General features: G+C 38.7%; 1 protein-coding gene across 8 annotated transcripts in view; it reads right to left on the reverse strand.

Moving 5' to 3' along the window:
• Positions 1-15,249, reverse strand: part of LOC140209923 (neuron navigator 1-like) — a 672,220-nt gene that overhangs the window by 331,928 nt on the left and 325,043 nt on the right. For all 8 annotated transcript variants that reach the window (XM_072278589.1, XM_072278590.1, XM_072278591.1 and 5 more), the window contains one exon: positions 3,835-3,937. In XM_072278589.1, coding sequence (XP_072134690.1) covers positions 3,835-3,937 — 103 coding nt within the window. The remainder of the gene's footprint in view (positions 1-3,834; positions 3,938-15,249) is intronic.

The following is a 15,249-nucleotide window of genomic DNA, read 5'->3' on the forward strand; positions in this document are numbered from 1 at the left end:
CGTTGGCTCCTCTGGTTCTACAGATGACATGTTGGTGGTAGGTTGTCACAAACTTCTTCAAACTGGCCTGATTGAAGTCCCCCATGATGACTGTGAAGATATCAAGAGGCACCGTCTCATAACTATTAATCACAATGTTCAACTCCTCCAGTGCCAACTTGACGTTTGGCGGGGCAGAATGTACACCACTACCATGATGATGGCAGAGAATTCCCTCAGCAGATAGAATAGACATCACATGACAACCAGATGTTCCAGGTCAAGGGAGCAAGACTACTATGGTGAGTTATTCATAATGCAAACACCGCCATTGATGGCAAGCCCATATTTTGCTTGGATAGTATCCAATTTTTCCAATTACAGTTTATAAGAAAATGCAAGCAAAACTGAGGAATAATTTTCCTTCCTGTATTATTTCAAGTATTATTTTGACACAAATAGAATTTATCAATTACCTTTGGAATTCATTTATCCATAAGTAGAGACCAACCTGATTTCATTTATCTTCAATGTCAGAATATGAAGTTTCTCACTTTTTTTTTAAAAAAGCAGCTTTTGTAGCTGTAAGCAGAATACAAGCAACACTAAAAATCAAAGAAGAAAAAATATTTCCACAGATGCTGCATGACTGCTTCAAGCACTTTCTACTTTTGTGAAAGTAGTTGGCAGATGCAGTCAACGATTAAGCGTCTGGAGCACACTCTGCTCCCTTGATTTGCCTATGAGCCTCAGTCAGGGCTCCAATGGCTCTCTTACAATGATTTCACCTGCAAATCCCATCTCCTCCCAACTGAGTTATGGGCCCTGTTCTCAGAATGCTGAATTCCTTAAGTCTAATATGATCTAGATATTGCATCAGAGCTTTGGTCTTCCTCTGTGTGCGGCAGGCAGACATTACTAGTAAACATAAAAAAAGTCTGCAGATGCTGGGAATCAAAAGCAATACATACAAAATGCTGGAGGAACTCAGCAGGTCAGGCAGCATCTGCAGAACTGAATAGATAGTCGTTTCAAGCTGAGACTCTTCTTCAAGGCTGAGAACAGTACTAGCACAGATATACTACAGCCCATATATAAAGTACTACAATGTCATTGTTCTTTCTATAGATGCACTACATTGAAGAGTACTCTAATGGTTTGAATCACAACCTGATACGGAAACACCAGTGCCCAGTAATGGAAAAGGCTACAGAAAGTGGTGGATACAACCCAGTCCATCACAGGCAAAGCCCTCCCCATCATTTAGTCCATTTGCATACAGTGTTGCCATAAGAAAACGGCATGCATCAGCAAAGACCCCTCACCATCCAGGCAATGCATTCTTCTCGCTACTACTACCAGTGCAGGAGGTAAAGAAGCCATGGATTTCACACCACCAGTTTCAGGATCAGCAATTACCCTACAACCATCAGGCACCTGAACCGGGATGAATAACGTCACTCACCACTACTCTGAACTATGACCTACGGACTTACTTTCAAGGACACTTTAGAATTCATGTTCTCAGTATATTTTTTATTTACACAGTTTGACTTTTGCACATTTGGTCTTCGTCAGACTTTGTTTACATCATTTTTTTCCATAAAATTCTATTGTATTTCATTTTTTCCTGTAAATGCCTGCAAAAAATGAATCTCCAGGTAGTAAATGGTAACATATACGTACTTTAGATTCGTTTTTGACTTTTTCAGTGCAAGAGTGAATGAAGTTAAACATCAATGTCATCTGGAACCTCCATCTGCCAGGAAGGTTGGGTTTAGCATAAGATGTTAAACCCTGGAAGTAGGACTGGGAGTACCCTACCTACTCTCACTATAGCTCCATGAGCTGGCTTCATAATAATTCCTGCAATACAAAATGCACCCTATCCTTCATTCATCCAATGTATCCCTGCCTCAAACCACTAAGGCTGGTGCAACATGTTCCACTTGCTACATCTGTGAACCAATTTGCCCAGGCTTCACAGTATGCTGAGAAAACAAAAAACATCAATTTTTAACATGGTGCCTCTCACATTTGGGTACACTCTTATCGAGTTTAAAGAGACCATAGTCAAAATATAACATGTTAAGATATGCTGGAAATCTATTAGTAATGTGAACCAATATTTTAAAATTATTTTAATGAAAATTTGGAAATGCAAATTGCAATGTGCTGCATTAAATCTGACTATTCAACAATTTGAATAGATGACTGTTAAATAACACAAAACCATTTTTGTCTCTACAAACATTATTATTATTATTTGTTCATGCTATTGTCCTCACTGTCTGTCATGCAGATATTGACTTCATGCTGATTAGAAGTCGCTCTATTTCAACAGCCCATATTTAGTTATTTATCTGTGACTTCTGTCAGCGAATCCTGAGAGAAAAAATAGATGTCCCCAACTAATTCAAAATCAGCTTTAACTAAAGCAGCTCAGGGTGACAAGCATTTGTTTAACGAAACACAAAATAGAACCAAACCTACAACTCTCCTAACCTTTATTACTTGGCTAACAATTCAATGGTTTTGCTGAGCCATTAGAAGAGTACAAATGCATACATGTTTTGAAATACGTACCATATTAGTTTATAGTCTCCTCATAAAAATAATTTATTATTCTGATATTATCAATCAATGAATAATGAAAAATTAACTGATTATTCAGAAATTACTGATTAATGACCAAATAATTTCCAAATAATTAGTTAATATTTTAAAGTACAGGCAGATTAGTATATATGAAAGAACTGGCAGATTATTCCTAAAACTAGTTCCATCTGCAATGAACCAGACACCGATCATCTCTGCACAGGTCAAATCCAATGCCTCCACCATTGACAAACAGTTGCAGCAGTGTGTACAATCTACAAGATGTACTGCAACAACACACAACAGTTGCTAAGGCAGCACCTTCCAGACCCACGACCATTACCATTTAGAGGGACGAGAACAGCAGGAATGTGCGAACACCACCACTTGGAAGTCCCCCTCCAAGTCACTCACCCCCCTCTACTTGGAAACATATTGCCGTTCCTTCATTGTCGCTGATTCAAAATCATGGAATTCTCTCCCTAACAACACTGTGAGTGTACCTATATCTCAGGGACTGCAGCGGTTCAAGAAGGCAGCTCCTCACCACCCTCTCAAGGGCAGTTAGGGATGGGCAATAAATGCTGGCTCAGCTGGCGGTGCCTACATCCCATAAATGAATTTTTAAAAAGACAGAAGCAGAACATCTCTATTACAACAAAAACACAATTCACATCCATCTGAAAACCTTCAGCATGCATAGTTGTAAAAAATACCATTTGAGAAAAAAACAAGAAAGTACTGGATGTTGCATGAAGCCCAGAGCATTTGGCAGTGTATGACAGTAGGACACTGAAATTGCACAGATTGCAAATGGCTTAGTAATTGTCATGGACATGAAGAGATTTATTTGAGTACTGGGGAATTTTAACCTATTCAATCTAAGTCAGAATCAGGTAAAATAATTAATTTATGATCATGATTACAACTGTACACAACATGATATGAGGATAAGAACAAACACAGCCATACTGTAGTCATCATTAAGCAGAAAGCAAAATAAATCAGGTGGATGGTTCTCTCATCAAACAAATGTTGCTTCCCAATTGTTGAAGAATACTGAGCTATGCATGAGTTGATGGTTGAAATGTTTGAAGGAAAGCGCATCATTACATGATGTTTCTGGCAAAAACTTAGCTGGAACCATCTGGTCATAGACTACCAATTTATAAGTTTTTTCAACCTTGATGAGAATGCTGCAAATAGGAAAAACTACATTATTTTATTCTGATTACCAAAAACCAATTTATTCAGTACCTATGGGTTATCTGTGATCCCCTTAAACTCGACATTGTGTCTTCCAAGTTTTGTCGAAGATCTACGATATTCTGAACTGTCCTTTTTCGTTGTGTCTCTGGATCTATGAATCAGAAGAATAAAATTAATTATTAAATTAATTTATTCATTTTCAGCATTATTTATATAACTGCTAACATATATGTCTTCTTAATTATTTTCAAGTGCCATTTGATAAAGCAGTTATCTAAGAAAGCAATGGAGTCTTTCAGAAGCTGATCCCAAATAAATGAATCAGACAGCTTTTCCTCCTGAAACCCCCCCCACCCCAAAAAACTGCTAGAATTAAGAGGCCAGACTAAATTAAATGAAATATAGTAACACCAAAAACAAATACAAATTTGAATATTACTCATGCTGTCACATTAAATTCAAGATATTTTGTAAATCCAATAAATACTATTGAAAACAAAATAGATTGTGAGTTTTTAGCTTATTCATTGCTAAACAAATTAACCACCGTAATGCATCCAATAGTTATTTGATTCTGCTTTTTAAAGTTCACATGAAAAAACACACTGCGAATGTGGGAATGAAATGCCAGGCTTGCAGCCAAAGGACCTTGGGTCTTCATTCCTAGCCAGATGGTTAGAAAGCATGAAGCCAAAGGCTGCCTGCCATATCAATTCAGTTGTGTCGGCTGAATAAGTTTGGGCAGTTACCAGCCTGGGACACTGCATGAAGCTCAAGAGAAGAAAAAACTGACATCATCTCACCTCACTTAAATCCATCCCCCACTGCAATGCTGCAAGCAGTTATGTTAAAGCCTACAGCCAACATGATCCCTGGAGGAGATTGTGTGATATACAGAACAATCAAATGTTGAGAATCAATGGTGGAACATTAAAAATAAGCTTTTGCACACATGACAATAATTAAATATGGTACTTCAAGGTTAAACACAAAATATCATTAAAAGACCTTGGTTTAATTTTGTTCAAAATGCCATATGAGGCTATATGTTCAGATATACTAAATACAAAGAATATATGGCTTTGAGACACAGATTTATCACTTCTGCTGGCAACAGCTCCAATGATATTCAGGCTGTGTCTTGAAAAGTGTGATGGGTGAAATTCAAGGAAGATTTTTAGCCAGAGTTGCCCATTAAGAGGACGGTGTTTTCTATTTACTGACATTAATTAGCGTTGGTATTAGTTGGTCAATGCATTTGCCACTTGCTTTAAATGCTATTCCTGAGATTGTGCATTTCATACTCAGATAATGAGTGACAGAAAATGGAAGAATATCCAATATGACTATGTCAAAAGATAGTTTCAAAATAAATGCAATTTGTCAATTTTATTTCCAAATTTAAGAGAATATAGTCTTTTGGATCTAACATTGGATAATCCTAATCTTAATGTATTTCGGTGTATAAACTGCTATGTAAACTTGGATTTGCTTTCATATTTTCATGCTAATTAAAATGAAGGAATATTTGGAAGATGATGCATTGGTAATGAGCATTTATTAAGGGTAAGTTACAAAGAAGTAAGCCAAATATATGTATTTTCTCTAAAGCACTGAAAAAGGATTAACCTAACCTTGACTCCAGAAGGTCACATATTGCTGCATCAATCTATATTTTCTAGTTCCCTGCCAGCCTTTGTAATGACCATGAGCTCAATAATTTGATTTTTAAAACAACTCATGCCGAACTGAATGCAGCTATGATGTTGTGTTCCTGTAGTACATGGATTTTCTGGTTGTGCACACACTAGGTGGAAGGTGGGGCTTACAGTTGGAAGGCATCAGAAAGGAAAAAAAATCATATTGATAGGGAGAATGTTGATATTGGAAAATCTAACAACACTTTCATCTGTTCTTTCACAATTTGTTTCTCCCACTGGCTCAGCTATCATCTATCATCTATTGCTCTTTGCTAATCACCCATGGCTTGAGGGGCTATTTCAGACAGCAGATAAGAATCAACTGCACTGGTGTGGACATGGAATCACTGAAGACCAGAGCAGGTAACAATGGCAGATTTCCTACCCTTAAGGACATAAGTGGACCAGATGGGTTTTAATGACAATCTGGTATTGCCATCACCACATTTTCCTATACTAGCGTTTTAATTCCCCATTAGTGGGATTCAAAACCAAGTCTCCTGATCAGTAGTTCAGTTAATTGTTACCCTTGAAAGAAAAATAAAATATCTCATGACAGAGACCCTTCATTTAACCCGAAATATTTACTATATTTCCCTTTCCACAGATACTTCTTGAGCTGCTGAGTGTTACTACACTACAAAAGTTAAGAAAGGATAGCCATTTAAAGAAAGGACGAAACACAAAAAACATGGATGTTATTAAGTCTCCAGTGTAGACTAATTTGATTGAGCAGGGGTAAGGATTGTTGAGAGCAAAGGGGAAATGAAAGGAAGATTGGTTTAATCAAGATGCGAAGGCTATAAATACACAGCAGATTTGGCAGACCAAGTGCTTTTTTCTGCTCATTAATTTTGTATTTTCTGATTACCTGACGTTAAGTAGTTCTCTAAATGACATAAAGAACAATATAGTAATCTTACACCACAGCAATATGGTAATCTTATATTACTACCATTCTTGGCACAGTCACACTAGCTGGGAACATATATTGAAAAATAAACTGGGGGTGTTTGGCTTTCTATTCATACTAGACATAAAAGTAATGGATAGCTGAAAACAATTTGGGGAAATACGTTTCCAGCATGATACTATTTCACAGGAGCCAACATATTACCCCAAGAAGGTGACTTTGAGCTTCTAGTCACCTATCATTTTAATTTTCCATCTCACTTCCTCTGTTCCTTTGGCCTTCTACATTGTTCTAACTGAATCCAGTGGAAGATCAAGGAACACTACCAGGACATATCAGCATTGCACCCCTCAGGGCTTAATGGTGAATTCAAAATTTCAGATCATTAGCCTTTTCTGTTCGTATCAATACTGTCCAGTTCTGATGCAAATCCACCTGTAACTCAGTTCTCAACCAGCTTCAAAATCTGGGCCTTTGCAACTCCCTTTTCAACTGTATCTTTGACTTCCTCACTGGAAGACCACAATCTGTGAGGACCAGAAATAACCATAACATCTCCTCCTCACTGATGATCAACACTGGCACACCTCAAAGAATGAGGCTTAGCCTAGCTCTGTTCTCTCTACACCTATGATTCTGTGGCTAGGCACAGCTCAAATGCCAAAACAATTGTTGGCAGAACTTCAGATGATGACAAGGACCATACAGAAGAGAGATAGATCAGCTAGTTGAGTGGGGTTGCAGCAACAACCTTGCACTAACCTTCAGTAAGACCAGGGACTTTAAACTTCAGAAGAGGTAAGTCAAGGAAAGGGTGAGCAGATTCAAGTTTCTTGGCGTCAACATCTGTGAAGAACTATCCTGGTCTCAACATATTGATGCAACTACAAAGAAGGCATGACAGAGCTATATTTCATTTGGAGTTTGAGGAGAATTGGTATGTCACCAAAGACATTCACACACGTCTACAGATTCTGATTGTGAAAATTAGTTAAATTTCTTCTCTCCACAGATGCTGCCTGATCTACTGTCCACTTTCAGTATACCATTTTGTTTCAGGTTTCTAACAACTGCATGGTTCTACATTTCACACTGCCAGCATGTTGTGCTTCTTCACCCTCTCTTGTTCTCATTTCTCCAATAGCTGAACAACTCTGGAAGTATTGCAGCTCATGAACAATCTTGGTCCCATCCAAAGGACAGACATTATCCTCTCTGCATTCCAATCCTCTTTTTCTCTATAAAGCACATGTTTTCTCATTTTCGAGTTCTAAAGAAGGATCATTAACAATAATAAGTAACTTGCTTTCTTTTGCTGTAAATGATTCCTAAACTGCTGAATATCTCCAGCATTTTATGCTTTTTCTGCTTTTAATTCTAGCATTGGCTAGATTTTATCTTGATTTTCAATTGCTTCAAGAGGATTCTGCCCTCAAAGCAAACATCCTCTGATAATACAACATAGATAGAAATATTGGTACAAATTTTCCTCAAATTTCAACCATCAAATTGCAGTTATACAGTGCCTTTAAAATAGGAAATATTTAAGTCCACCACAAGAGAGTAGTAAGTCAAAAGATATCAATCCAAACAAGAAAGGTAGTAGAATAATTGCATCAACACTTGGATCAAGAGCAAGAGATATCTAAAAGGAGGAAGGGAAAGAGACAGTATTTTAGAGGCAGAGTTGTGTTTATGGACACTTCAAGATGAAAGAACTAGTAAAAAGAGTAAGAGAGAACAAAAAGCCAGAATTAGTAGAATGCACAGTTCTACAATGTTATATGGCTAGAGATTAGAAAAATCCAAAGTGAGCAAAACCCTGGGCAAGATTTGAAAATCAAAAAGAAGTTTTAAAATTTATGACACTATTAGACCAGGCACCAACATAGGTCAGCAAGTAAAAGTGTGATGGATAAATAGGAGTTTTCAATGAGCTTGGCAAAGGTGGAAGAAGTAAGTTCAGCTGAAGTGGGCTGGTACAGTCAGTAACAAATTAGTTGACATGATCTGATCAGAAGAAAAGCTGAGATAGTAATAGAAACAAATGATATAGCAGAGATAGAAGTAGAAGGATTTTGCCTTGGAGAGGTCATGAGATCAAAAGCTCAGCTCGATCTGAATAGGATACTGAGGTCATGAACAGTTAATTTAAAACAGATTGGTCCATTGTCATGCTAGCTCCAACTGTTTGAAGTTCACAGTAAATTTGTTATCAAAGTTATATATGTCACCATATACAATCCTGAGAGACATTTCTGACGAACATACTCAATAAATCCGTAACAGAATAGCAATCATAACAGAATCAATGAAATACCTTTTGTTCAAGTGCACAGAAGTCAAACTATACAAATACAAAAAGAAAGAAATAATAATAAATATCAAAAACATGATATGAAGAGTCCTTGAAGGTGCATTCATAGGTTACGGGACTATTTCAATGATGGGGCATGCAAAGTTGAAACAAGTGATCCCTTTTGGTTCAAGAGCCTGATGTTTGAAGGGTAATAACTGTTTCTGAACCTGGTGGTGTGAGGCTCCTGTACCTTCTTCTTGATGACAGCAGTGAGAAGAGAATATGTCCTGGGTGGTGGGGGTCCCTGATGATGAATGCTTCTTTCCTGTAACAACGTGTCATGTAGATGCTCTCACTCGTGGGGGGGGCTTTACCCATAATGGGCTGGGCTGTATCCACTACTTTTTGTATTGGATTTTCTGTTGAAGGGCATTGGTGTTTCTGTACCAGGCTGTGCTGCAACCTGTCAATATACTCTCCATTGTACATCTACAGAAGTTTGCCAAAGTTTTAAATGTCATACCAAACCTTTGCAAACTCCTAAGGATGTAGAGGTGCTGCTGGGTTGTCTTTTTAATTCAATTTACGTGCTGGCCCAGGAGTTCAGTTAAACACGAGTTCTTTTTGAGTTACCTCAAACTAAATTTTGAGGATTTAAACTCACGGAGTCCTGTATTTTCAGAATTACACTGAATGTGTCATATAAAAGTTGTAACATCGCCAGATATTATTACAGGATCAACAATGGCACTGTAACAAAATTGAACAATAGGAACTCTATTGCCAATACCACATCCTCACTGTTCCCATCCTCAACTTCTTGATTTAGTATCTCTTTAGCCTCAAGGAGATCATTCCAGAGGATGAGCAGATTGAAAATTTTAAACATAAAATGTATGAGGAAAACAAAACCTAATTTGTTCAACCAGTTGGAAAACTATTCAAATAATAAACCAGGTCAGGTGATAAAAATAGCTGTTTGGATAAGTATGACAAGTAAAGATGAGTCATTACAAACTTGGTCAGAAGAAACTTCAATGATAAACTTCACAAGCTTTTGAAGAGATAGCAAATGTAGATGACAGCAACACAGCTTGTAATGTACATAGATTTCTAATTAGCTTTTGTTTAAATGCCAGTCATGAGATTCATGAGCAAAACTCAAACCCAGTAAATAAAGCATCAAAAGCAACATGGATGGAAAATTGGCTTTCTGACATGAAAGAGGGTTGTGGTACAGTAGATAAATATTGCTCATAATGAACAGTATACCACTGGGTTCATTAGCTGAATCATGGCTATTCCGTTCAGCTTGAGGCTACAGAGCAGTATCAAATTCTGCAGATGACACAAAACTTGGGAAATGTTCACAGATATCCTGAGGACAGAGAATGACTAATGGAATGTGTGAACACATAATACATAAAATGCAACACCAAAAATGAGAAATAATGCATTTTCTTTGGAAGAATAAGCGGAGTTACTAGGTCAAGAGTACAATTTTGCGGGCCATACAAGAACTATCATAAATGTTAAATGTGTGAACCAATTTTCTGAAAGCAGCTGAATATGTCAACAAACCTTTGGTTTTATAACCTGAGCTTTTAAAATCCAAAGACCAAAATCAATTAAGTTCTAAATCAGAGGTTTACAACCCTGGGGTCCACTGATGCCTCACTCAATGGTATTGGTTCATGGCATAAGAAGATTGGAAACCCCTTTTCTAAACATAGTCTACTTGCATATAAAGCATGGTGTCCAAAAGAAAAATCTTCTTAAGGCCAAGGTTTTCAAATTCAATGGTCAGGGCAAGTACGGACAGAGGACACAATGGCAAATACTCCACTGTGTTTCAAGTCACACAACATATTACAAATAGAGCTTCTTCTTTATTCTGGGCCATAGATGTACATATTTCATCTATACCAGAACAAATTTGTTCTGACCAGCCTGAAAAAGATCAAATGGTTTTATGTCTTTTGTCTCAGCTGCTTCAGAGGAGAGAAGAACAATCATTAACCCTCAACCATCAAGCTCTTGAACCAATGGGTATAATTTCACCCGAACTTCACTTTCCCCATCATCAAACCGTTCCCACAACCTATGGACTCACTTCCAAGAATACCTCAACTCATGTTCTCGATAATTATTGCTTATTTATTATTTCTATTTTTCTTTGTATTTGTACAGTTTGTTGTCTTTTGAACATTGGTTATTTGTCTGCCATTGGGTGCAGTCTTTCTGAGTTGGGTGTGGTCTTGGATTTACTGAGTATGCCTGCAAGAAAACAAATTTCAGAGTTGTATATAGTGACATACAGTATATGCACTATGATAATAAATTTACGCTGAACAGTAATGGGAACATTGTAACTACCACTTTTATATTTCACTGATTTACACCTGCCATGGTTTCTGGTGAGGAAGCACCAAATACTTCATGAGCATCATAAGCTTCGTGAAGCGGAAGAGAATTCATCTAAGGTTAGTTTTTTGAAATTACTAACGACAAAGCTCTGCTGAATGGTCAACAAAAACTGTAGAAGTTGAAATCTAAAACAAAAGTATAAAAAACCTCAGTGAAGGACGTGAGTGACATTCCTAACCCAAAGTTAATCCCACCATACATAATTTGTTCACTATATGTTATTGAGTTTTGAGAAGGACAGGTTTCAGCTAACTATTTTTGAGCTGAAAGACACTTGCTGCCAATCCAAAACCTTTAAGTACGTAGCTCACAGGTCAACAGATCTTTGGAACTTAGTTTCATGGCACATCACAGTGGAATCTGGACTTTTGATCAACCAAAGAAACAATAAAGACACCACAGAATAGTCACAGAGTTGTACAGCATGTAAACAGGCCCTTTGGCCCAATTGGTCCATGTTGACACAACTGCCCACCTGGGCTGGTCCCAATCCCTCTAAGACTATTTAGAGGGGGGTTTTGGGTTAGGATTAGAGCACCAGAGGTAAGGTAGAGCAGGCAAGGTAAGGACATAAGGTGGGAGAGGGAAATGGGAATGGGCAATGGGGAATGCCTCCAACTTGGTGGCGTGAACATTGATTTCTCAAACTTTTGGTAATGCCCCCCCTTCACCATTTCCCATTCCCCTCTCTCATCTTATCTCCTCATCCGCCTATTACCTCCCACTGGTGCCCCTACCCCTGTTCTTTCTTCCATAGCCTCCTGTCCTCTCCTATCAGATTCCCCCTTCTCCATAGCTGTATCTCTTTCACAAATCAATTTCCCAACTCTTTACTTCACCCCTTCCCCACCCCCTCCCAGTTTCACCTATCACCATGTGGTTCTTCCTCCCTTCCCCCCCCCCCAATTTCCTCCTCTGACTCCTCATCTTTTTTTTCTCCAATCCCGATGAAGGGTCTTGGCCCGGAACATCGACTATACTCTTTTCCATAGATGCCTGACCTGCTGAGTTCCTCCAGCATTTTGTGTGTGTTGCTTGGATTTCCAGCATCTGCAGATTTTCTCGTTTATGAAATACTTTGTTTGCGTTAACAACCAATGCACCGGAGGATGTACGGGGTTCTGCCCACAAATGTCATCACACATTGTGGCACAACAAAGCATGATGCCCACAATACTGGGCAGAACAACACAAAACACAACAAGCGACTTTCCTTTTTTCTACCCACACACATACACAGTCCTTTAACACCAGGGCAAGCCTCCAACAGACAAAGACTTGCGCCTATAGACACTGAGCTTCAACCTCCCTGGTGGGCTCTCATAGAGATTTAAAGATTTGGCTCTGGCTAACAGGCTCAACTTCCAGACTTCCAATTCACCCTAGAGCCTTGATCCTTGTCACTGAATCCAGGGCATGCCAATCACTGAACACAAGGCCTCGAGCTCCAGGCACACCAATGGCAGGACACCAAACACTCGGTCTCATATTCAATTCTCACTGACTACCTTTCCCAATGTAGGTAGACCTACCTCTAAGGATCCCCTCCATTGAAGTTAGGCTCACTGACGTCTAATTCCCTGGAATGTCCTTGAAGCCATTCTTAAATAAAGACACAATATTTGCCATGTTCTAGTTTCTTCGTAATTGCAAACTGGCAGGTTATTATTCATGTCTTACTTGACCATTTTTTAATTTTCAACAGTACAGCCCTGGGGTGCCGTGTATCCCATTAAAACTGCTGTCATCAGATAAATCATCTGATTGCTTCAAGCATTATGTGGAAATAGTATCTCCATAATATGCAAAGGAGTTGAACTTGGATTACTGTAAAAGGTGATTTCATCATGCTACAGGCAAACTTACTGTTCAAAGGGCAAAGCTCCAGATGTCTCAACATCAGGACTGTGTAACTGGATCCCTCATGTAATTCACCTCATCTCCCAAGGGACAGCTTGGCAAAAGTTTTCCAAACAAGCTCTTTCCAATGTTAAATTTAATCTTGTCAAACATTAGTTATTTTTCTATCAAGATCACAAAATGTAGATTCAAAAATTGTTGCTGCAACGTTGGTGGTCTCTCTCTATATTTAGTGTTTTCTTCAAAATTTTCCTAACATGAATGCACAATCAATTCGCTAGTATTAAATTTTTTTTATGAAGAATCCTTCTTTTGAAAGCAAAGGGATATTAGAATTTCAACTGGAATGGTCTACTGTTCAGAACAAAACATCCATTTACAACTCAAGCCATTATAAAATTGAGATTATGATTGTAATTCTATGGGACATATGAGTGAAGCATATGTGGTATTCTATACCTTCCATGTGCCCTGGTATTAAATGACATCAACAATGGTCTTTAAAACAACTCCAACTAGCTCTACAAGAGAGTGGCTGTTTGCAAATCTACGACATGTTGCGTCCCCTCATTCCTTGCCAATTGGCATGATGTTGCTGAAGCTGTACATTTGGGGCTCACGGAGGGTACTATAATAAGGTCATTGCCACAATATGGCTCCTGTCTCCCACTGCAGTATCAGGTGGCTAACAAAAGCTTCACTGACTACAGTGGCATAGCCACAGAAGAAGACTGAAAGGTATTCAACAAAAACAGGTGGGCAAGCCCAACATTAACCTGGCACAGAACTTTGCCTGGAGCTCCCTCTCAAATCAAGGCCAAAACTTCCTGCACACTACACTTGTGCACACAACAATAAATATTCTTTGGAAGCAAACCCTGGAGATTCCATTGCACAAGCAGCGATACCCTGACACTGGAAATCCCCATTATGTATCAAATCCCCATTACTGTTACAATTTCTGTAGATTAGAGGGTTCCAAGATGTCAAGGTAACCTGACATGGTAACCCAATGATCAGGAGAATAGACATAATGCTTTGTTGCAAGGATTGAGAGTCCCAAAGACTATGTTACTTGCCTGGTGCCCAGGTTCAGGGAATCTCACCTGACCTGCAGAGGAATTTGGACTGGTAGGGGAAAGATACAGTTGTCATGGTTCATGAAGGTACAAATTATGCAAAAAGAAGAAGAAAAAAATTTCTACTGAGAGATGTGACCAGCTAGCGACAAAATTAAAATACAGAACCAAATTGATAATAATCTCTGGATTGTTACCTAAGCCATGTGCAAATTGGCATAGGGTTAATAAGATCAGAGAGCTAATTGCATAGTTCAAAGATCCGTGTGGTAAAAGTGGGTAAGAATTTGTGAGACACTGACACCGACACTGAGGGCCATTCTGATCGGAGAGGTGCAACCTGAACCATGCTGGGACCAGGGTCCTGATGAATCGCAAAGTAGGGCTATGGATAAGGTATTAAACTAAATAGTACGGGGTTGGGTTGAACAGCCTGAAAAAGTATGGATAAAGCAAGATCAGAGTTCTCCAGAACAAAGAAAGTTTAAAAAGTGATAAGAAATTTAACTTCAGGCAACATGGAGACAATATTAAAAAGAAGGGTGGTGAACACAGGACCGAAGGCACTACATAGAAGACCATAAGACATAAGAGTTGAATTAGGCCATTCAGCCCAACGAGTTTGCTCCGCCATGGTTGGTCCCGGATCCCACTTAACCCCATACACCTGCCTTCCTGCTGTATCCTTTGATGCCCTGACCGATCAGGAAATTATCAACTTCCGCCTCAAATACATCCACGGACTTAACCTTCACCACAGTCTGTGGTAGAGCACTCCATAGATTCACCACTCTCTAGCTAAAAAAAATTCTTCCTTACCTCTTTTCTGAAAGGTCACCTCTCTATTTTGAGGCTATACCCTCTAGTTCTGGATACCCCCACCATAAGAAACATCCTCTCTACTTCCATCTTATCTACTCCTTTCAACATAATTTCCAGTGAGTACAGGCCCAAAGCTGCCAAACACTCCTTATATGATAGCCCCTTCATTCCCGGAATCATCCTTGTGAACATCCTCTGGACTCTCTCCAATGATAACAGATCCTTTCTAAGATATGAGGCCCAAAATTGTTGACAATACTCCAAGTGCAGCTTGACTAGCTTCTTATAAAATTTCAGCATTTTCTCGTTGCTTTTATATTCTATCCCCCTTGAAACAAATGCCAACATTGCATTTGCCTTCTT

The sequence above is a fragment of the Mobula birostris genome, chromosome 14, assembly GCF_030028105.1.
Source record: "Mobula birostris isolate sMobBir1 chromosome 14, sMobBir1.hap1, whole genome shotgun sequence".
Taxonomy (NCBI): Eukaryota; Metazoa; Chordata; class Chondrichthyes; order Myliobatiformes; family Myliobatidae; genus Mobula; species Mobula birostris.